General features: G+C 40.3%; 1 protein-coding gene across 1 annotated transcript; it reads left to right on the forward strand.

The window, feature by feature from the left end:
* Positions 1–392: 392 nt before the first annotated feature.
* On the forward strand, positions 393–3,327 carry LOC123447273 (2-oxoglutarate-dependent dioxygenase 11-like). The gene is made up of 4 exons (XM_045123862.1): positions 393–788; positions 1,259–1,506; positions 1,660–1,975; positions 2,849–3,327. Exons 1-4 carry the CDS (start codon positions 507–509, stop codon positions 3,092–3,094), a joined length of 1,092 nt encoding a protein of 363 aa, XP_044979797.1. The 5' UTR covers positions 393–506; the 3' UTR covers positions 3,095–3,327.
* Positions 3,328–8,753: the final 5,426 nt, after the last annotated feature.

Below are 8,753 nucleotides of genomic sequence, written 5' to 3' on the forward strand. Positions count from 1 at the left end.
GTAGGCATATGTATTGTGAACATTCACAAAAACTTTCAGAAGTTTTTTAAATGTTCGAAATTATTTATTGAAAGTTGGGAGCATTTAAGGGTGGAACCACGGTGTCGAATGCCACTATTGTTGCTTGCTTTTATCTTCTTGATTGACAGCAGGTCATCAGGGTGCCTCTCATCCTTGTGAACCCCTCTCAATGATAACCAATGCATGATTGAAAGCACCAAGCCAAAATTTCCCCATGATGTGAACAGTAGTAGTCGGTGCCAACTACTTGGCTGTTTGCGTTTTTCTATACCAACACAGGAACCCAAGTTGTTTGTTTTGTATCAATGATAGAGGTTTATAATTAATGCTTGAGTTCACTGCCACGGCTCTCCAGGGCTATAAATCCCAAGTACTCCCTCCGTAGAGAATATAAGAGCGTTTAGATCACTACTTTAGTGATCCAAACACTGTTATATTTCTTTACAGAGGGAATACTACCTTGGTACACGCAGGCTCGGCAGAATATGGAGATCAAGCAGAGCGCGGCAGGGAAATGGTCGCACGGGAAGACCATGCCGGTGAAGAACGTCCAGGCGCTGGCCGCAAACGCGGCGGACCTGACGGAGGAGGACATCAAGCGGTACATCAGGCCGGCGAGAGCCGACGATGTCGCCGTTGCTGCTCATGGCGATGACAGCAGCCAGAGCATTCCGGTGATCGACCTTGGTAGGCTCCTTGATTCCCAGAGCTATCAGCTGGAGGCGGCCAGGCTCAAGTCTGCATGTGAGGAGTGGGGCTTCTTCCAGGTATGATTTTGTTCCAGGTCAAAAAATTCCATGTTTGAACATTTTTTTCACATAAACTACGGCATCAACTATGTTGCAACCGCTGCTATTTGCTTCCTGGTTTTCATTAGGGTACTCTCTGACCCTACTTTGCTAAACCATATGAGCCAAAATTTCTGAAAGTAGTGTGAAAAATGAAACATAGTGATATGACAAAAAGAACTAGAAGCAACAAATCATATCAAGTAATAATGCATTCGCCACCAGCAAATTTATATCAGTAACTATGTTGTTGCCTTTTAGATGAGCGAATAAGTACGTCTCTAGTAAAGAAAATCTTGCCACGCAAATGCGCAGGTCACCCTGCTAATTCAAAAATAAGTTAAGCGGTCATATTCCAAGTTTGTCACCCTTTATATCTCCTTTAAGATAGAAATACTGTTGTTTCTCTCCAAGGAGCCAATACATATAGTAATACATACAATTTACAGGTGAAAAACCATGGAATTCCTGACACAGTTCTTGAAAACATGAGGAACGACCTCGAGCATTTCTTCAGGCTTCCCCTTGATGAGAAGAACAGATTTGGTCAGTTGCCTGGAGACCTCCAAGGTTACGGCCAAGCATTCGTTGAGTCCGAAAACCAAACGCTCGACTGGTGTGACAGGCTTTACCTAGTGACCCAGCCACCTCACGATCGCGAAATGAGACCATGGCCTACAACTCCTGTCAGCTTCAGGTAATTATCATAGCCAATTGTCGTCGAAATTCAAGCATGCATTTTTCAGTATTTTGCACTACATGTACATATTTTAAGTCCTATTCCATGACTAGCTAAACCTTTTAACTACAAAAAGCGTTTTCTCTGATATGAATTTTTTCAATGCAACAGGGAATCCACTGAGTCATACTCTTCTGAGCTGATGAGGGTGACTGGCTCGCTCATGGCAATCATCGCTAGAAACCTAGACGTTGATCTCCCGAGAGATACGTACGTGAGTCAGGCATTGAGGATGACCTACTACCCTGCATGCCCCGTGGCTCATGATAAGGTTTTGGGGATTTCACCACATTCCGACATTTCTATGCTAACGCTGGTATGGGAGCTGAATCTGGTAGAAGGGCTCCAGATCAAGAGACAAGATGCATGGGTGCCGGTAAAACCCCACCCCAAGGCATTGGTAGTGAATGTTGGTGACTTTCTTGAGGTATAACCGTTGATATATTAATTTGTTCTCCTTTTCTTATTAAAACATCTCTATATCATATTACTCCCTCCGTCCCGGTGTATAAGTCATTTTAGGTTGTGCATCATGATCAAGATGGAGAAGAAATGAGAGAAATAAATGATAATTTGCTAATTAATACCATTACATGCAATAATTAACCACTACTCCCTCCGTTCCTAAATATAAGTCTTTGTAGAGATTTCACTAGTAGACTACATACGGATGTATATAGACATATTTTAGAGTGTACATTCAATCATTTTATTCCATATGTAGACACATAGTGAAATAGCTTAAAAGACTTATATTTAGGAACGGAGGGAGTACATGTCATGCTAGTTAGTCTCAAGTCATTAAAAATATACATGTCTCACGTCACTTAGGCTGGTCATAGTGGGGAGTATCATATATATTGTATGATACTACCTTCATAGTGCATAGTATCATAAAATAGTATCATAGATGACCTTATTTATTGACATGCATGACACATAGTAGCATAACATTTAAATGTTACGGTATCTACCTATGTTACTCTAACCCTCTCTCTCTCTTCTTTAATTGTCTGCCACATCAGCATGTTTGCTAGTCCCAAATACATGATACTACCTTAGTTACTCCAACTATGACCAGCCTTATTGGTTGATTTCTTTATTCATGTCAAAAAACAAGAAACGAGGTGAAAGTTAATGCACCACGTCTAAGTGTTTTGATATTATTCGGTTTTCATAAGATAACTTATACACCGGAACAAAGGGAGTAGTATTTTGCGAGATCGTGAAAACTAAATGACATATACTCACTCTAATAAAGAAGTCTTCAACTATTAACGTGAACACTCTTTATTTGTAGATATTGACAAATGGAAAGTACCAAAGCATTGAGCACAGGGTCGCCGTTAATCCTCACAAGGAGAGGATGTCCATTTCTGCTTTTCACCTCCCAAAGTTGGATATGAGTGTGGGCCCACTATCTGAAATAGTTGGAGGAGGGCTCAAGAAATACAAGACCCTGAGGGTGGACGAGGTTGCTAAGGTTGTTTTCTCGAGCAAACTTGACGGGAAGAAAACCAAGGACTATGCCATGCTTAGCGTCTGAGTCTACAAGAGCAAAAGCTTGGAGCAGAAATTTAGCAGCCCTGGTTGCTATAATAGAACATATAGGCTCGAAACATTTGCCCTGCTCCACTTTGGTCATGGTTAATTAATCAGTGTATACGATTGTGAGCTAAAAATGTATACGGAAAAATCAGAATGTGTACCGCTAGTTCATCTAGATGTAAAAAATGTGCTCGAATAAATATCAAAGTAGAAAAATGTTGGTGTGCAAAATGTGATTTTGCTGGATGTAGAGCTCGGACGGAGGTAGTACTGCCCTTCCTCATGAATCCTTCCATGGTGAGCAGGCGAGATGAAGCCCTCTAAATCACACAAATAGACGCCTAAATTCACAACGGAGAACAAACGGACTCGAGTAAAATATAGGACCACAAAGAAAGACCTCTCGATGCACGTGAAGGCGTGGTAAAGCGCTCGTTCACTTCTAGTAGAACTAATTGTAAACCCACAGGTCTTACTTTATGATACCCTAACAATTCTAAAGATCAATCCTCTCAATTGTGTACTTCCATTACTGCCTTTTGGATTAGCTGTACGCTTCACAAACAAAATGCTCAGATGCGATCCGAATGCAACGTGCCAAACTGCCAATGATATGTTTCTGCTAGATGTAGGTGTTTCAATAGTGGCACAAGTTGACAGCAAACTCCTCAAAGTTCACTAACTTTGTCTAATTAAGCTGAGAGTCCCGTTTCGGTACCCCCCTTACAAATAGTATAAAAGGCAATATAGACCTTTCACTAGCTGTATTCGGTTTGGTATATATACGATGGATCACGCATACGCTATTGTTAAACGGGCCGGCACATTCAGGAAAATAAATGTCAGGAAAAACAAATTGTTTTGAAGGGAGTCAAACTCAATACATCTTGATAGTTTGCGGAGTTTCTCACCAGTTGAGCTAACGACCATTGGTGGCCAAATCCAATCTACATTCTCAAAATACTAAGTAAATCGGAAGATACGTTTTTACCAAAAGCTTTGACATTTGCTGAAAAAGATGTTTACACATTTAAGAAAGAATGCGAATAATCTTTAAAAATCATGAACAAAGTATGAAATTGAAAAAGCCTTTTAGAACATGAACATTTTTTGTAAAATGAAAAAAATGAAAAAGTGTACACAGTTTTCAGATTCTTAAAAATTCTTAATTTTTCATATACGATGAATATTTCTTAATATACAACAGTATTTCCATAATATACATTAAACAGTATTTAAATACACATTAAACATTTCTGCAATATATGAGGAGCAATATTTAAATACACACTGAACATTTTTTTTCATATACACTGAACAATATTTAAATACACATTGAACTCTTTTGTGACAAACGTTACGCTGAACATTTTTAACTATGCATGAACACTTAAAAATATATTATACATTTTCTTAATATGCGGTGATTTTTTTAGAATGTATGATAAACATTTTATTAATACACACGTAAACTCTTTGTATAAATAAACAATAAGATTAGAAAAACACAAAAAATAAAGAAAATAAAATGAGAAGCCATAGGAAGAACCTTTTGAAAGGGGGTTGTACCAGCCAGCCGAGCTAGCTGGTAAGATTAACTTATACGCAGCGCTAAATTTTAATTACTATCTAAACAAGTAACGTACATCCATTCTTTTACTTATTCAATATTTTTTGAAATAAATGTTATTTTTCTATAAAATTTGAATTTGAAAAACAATCGTTAACAAATTTCAAAATCTAAACAATTTTATCAAAAAGCGAACTAAAATACACACTGCACATTTTCATATTATACGGTGACCTGAATTTAAATATACCTAGTAGTCAACTTTTTCTCAAATTTGTGAATCATTTTGGAACAAAATTTCTACCTGTTTAAAAAAACACAAATTTTGTAAACAAATTGGAAAAAATAACGAATTTAAAAAATCAAATTTTTTTGCAAAAAAAGGTCAATTACCTGAAAAAATTCAAAAAATTTAGAGAAAGATCCTTGCACAAAATACAACAAAAATCCAATTTTATTACTCTTTGCGACAAAGTGTGGCTCATTAGCACAGAGGCGAGCGACCTAACAAACAAGATGGGCCTGCCCAATTATGAGATAAACGCATATGCTCCAGTATCCGGTTTGTCATGAATCTGTTTTCACTGGTTTTTGTTTCTTATTTAAAAAATTATTCATACTTTCCAAAACTGATAAAGAAAATAAAAATGTTTATTTAAAAAAAAGTTAGATACAGTATCCGTTAGTTTTAAAAAATTATTCATATTTTTGAAAAATGTTTGCGTTTTTTTAATTTTTCAAAAAATATTTCATGTTCTATATAATTTTTTGCTACATTACCTCCTATTCTTGAAAAACTGTTTGTTTTTCAAAGAACATTCACGTTCAAAAAATGTTCAAAATTCTAAAAGAAGTTTGAAATTTCTAAAATTCACAACTTTTGCAAATTATTCGTATTTTTAAAAAAAATCACTTTTTCAGAAATAATGATTCACTTTCGTTTTCAGGATCTGGCACAGCTAGGAACTTCTCTAATATGTTATGCTGTGTAATTAGTAAATAATCACAAGTGCTTGTTTGGTCTATTGGTTATCAACTCTCTTCTATAGTAGAAGGTCTTGTGTTCGATTCCTGTGCTAGTAATATTTTATTTAACTTTATCTTTTAATACTAGACAATCATGTCATACATGCATCCGTCAATGGGTCGGCCCATCGCGCCGTACATTGACTGCGTGTGCGACGTATTTTCTAAAATAACCATCATACCCTTTATTATGAAAGGTATCGATAGATCTCATCCGTTGATCTGTTTAGGGGGGCTTAATCATCGAAAATTGACTTCTGAACACGGGTGCAATGGAGCACTTTATTTTCAAGTTCAAAAAACCACATTTTTACCGTTCAATTTTTTTTAAAAAAATTGTATACACGTATTAAACATACGTGACAAGAGGTCACGGCTCACGCATACAATCGGTGGTCTCTCCTTGGTTTAGCGCAGATAGACTAGATTTTTTGGGCTACACATAAGTCTATCTATAACTTAAATATCTATCTCTAGTCTTTATCTTGATCTTTAAGTTGTAATCCCAACCGATGTACGCGATCAGGGAGTCGCGCCCCTACTTTATAACACGCAGTCGTCGCCCAGAACAGGGTACAACGTTCCAACCTATTTCTCAAATGGTATACAGAGCCTAACTCTTCCATCTCATCTTGCCACCAAATAGCTTCCGCCATGGCTTCATCCTCTACCACCAACGTCGGCCTCTCCGGCCAAATCACTCCGAAACTCACATGCACCAACTTCATTCTCTGGCGTACACAGGTAACGCCACAGCTTCGTAGTGCGGGCGTCTTCGATTATGTTGATGGCAGCATGCCGGAGCCGGCCAAGGTCTTCGTCAACAAGGACAAAGACGGGAAGGAGGAGATCACACCCAACCCCTTCACCCGATCTGGTTCAGGAAGATTGATACGTCTCAAACGTATCTATAATTTTTGATGGTTTCACGCTATTATCTTGTCTTCTTTGGTTGTTTTATGTACCTTTTATATCTTTTTGGGGACTAACTTATTGATTCAGTGCCACCTGCCAGTTCCTGTTTTTTCCGTGTTTTTGACTCTTTTCAGATCTGATTTTGGAACGAAGTCCAAACGGATGAAAAACCCCGAAATGATTTTTTCCCGAACGGAAGAAGACCAGGGGGCTTTTGGGCCAAGCCAGGTGGGCTCCAAGGAGCCCACAAGCCCCCACTCCGCCACCAGGGGGAGGCGGCGGTGGGCAGGCTTGTGGCCTCCCTGGCCGCACCCTGACCTAGGTCTTTGGCCTATAAATTCCCAAATATTCCGCAAAAAATCACGGGAGCCTCGAAAATACTTTTCCGCCGCCGCAAGCTTCCGTTTCTGCGAGATATCATCTGAAGACCCTTCCCGGCACCCTGCCGGAGGGGACTTTGGAGTTGGAGGGCTTCTTCTTCATCATCATCGCCCCTCCAATGACTCGTGAGTAGTTCACTTCAGACCTACGGGTCCGTAGTTAGTAGCTAGATGGCTTCTTCTCTCTCTTGGATCTTCAATACAAAGTTCTCCATGATTTTCATGGAGATCTATCCGATGTAATCTTCTTTGGCGGTGTGTTTGTCGAGATCCGATCAATTGTGGATTTGTGATCAGATTATCTATGATATATATTTGAGCCTTTGCTGATTTCTTATATGCATGATTTGATATCCTTGTAAGTCTCTCCGAGTCTTGCGTTTTGTTTGGCCAACTAGATCTATGATTCTTGCAATGGGAGAAGTGCTTGGTTTTGGGTTCTGCCATGTGGTGACCTTTCCCAGTGACAGTAGGGGCAGCAAGGCACACATCAAGTAGTTGCCATCAAGGGTAAAAAGATGGGGTTTTTATCATTGGTTTGAGATTATCCCTCTACATCATGTCATCTTGCTTAAAGCGTTACTCTGTTCTTATGGACTTAATACACTAGATGCATGCTGGATAGCGGTCGACGTGTGGAGTAATAGTAGTAGATGCAGAAAGTATCGGTCTACTTGTTTCGGACGTGATGCCTATAGAAACAATCATTGCATAGATATCGTCACGACTTTGCGCGGTTCTATCAATTGCTCGACAGTAATTTGTTCACCCACCGTCTAGTTGCTTTCATGAGAGAAGCCACTAGTAAACACTACGGCCCCCAGGTCTATTCACATCCATCGTTTACACCTCCGCTTTTACTTTGCTTTGTTACTTTGTTGCTTTCAGTTCTCACTTGGCAAACAATCTATAAGGGATTGACAACCCCTTCATAGCGTTGGGAGCAAGTTTTTGTGTTTGTGCAGGATCTTGAGATACTCCTCCACTGGATTTATACCTTGGTTCTCAAACTGAGGGAAGTACTTACCACCACTACGCTACATCACCCTTTCCGCTTTGAGGGAACACCAACTCAAGGCTCCAAGGCCATGGGGGAAATCCTTTGCATACTTGCCTAGGAAGTCCCTTAAGGCATAGCGGCAGCTGAAGGATTCCTGGTGCCGTTGCTGAGGAGTATCAAGCAACACTCCTATTTCTGGCGCCGTTGGAAGGTCTTTTGTTGCAGTAGCAAAGATCAACAGGTACTTGGCTACCTTCTGAATAATCTTTCCAAGTAGGTGCTTGTGCAGGTGACATCGAGTACCCATGCGCACGAGCTATGCACAGCGTTGGCGCATATCTTCTCGTCACAGCCAGTGCCACGCGTCAACAACATCTGTGTCGCCCTCGCCAACGCGCAGAAGGGGACACAGTCCGTCATGGCGTTTTTCGCGCACATGCGCTCCCTCACCGATGAGCTGGCCGCGGCGGGCAAGCCGCTTGGCGAGGATGAGCTCATCTCCTACATCCTCGCCGAGCCTATGACCCTTCACAATCTGTTTTCTCAGATGAGTAACACCAAACAGCTTCTGCCATGGCTTCATCCTCTACCACCAACGTCGACCTCTCCAGCCAAATCACTCGGAAACTCACACGCACCAACTTCATTCTCTGGCGTACACAGGTAACGCCACAGCTTCGCGGTGCGGGCGTCTTCGATTATGTTGATGGCAACATGCCAGGGCGGCCAAGGTCGTTGTCAACAAGGACATCACAGCCAACCCTCT

The sequence above is a fragment of the Hordeum vulgare genome, chromosome 4H (genome assembly GCF_904849725.1).
Source record: "Hordeum vulgare subsp. vulgare chromosome 4H, MorexV3_pseudomolecules_assembly, whole genome shotgun sequence".
Lineage (NCBI taxonomy): Eukaryota > Viridiplantae > Streptophyta > Magnoliopsida > Poales > Poaceae > Hordeum > Hordeum vulgare.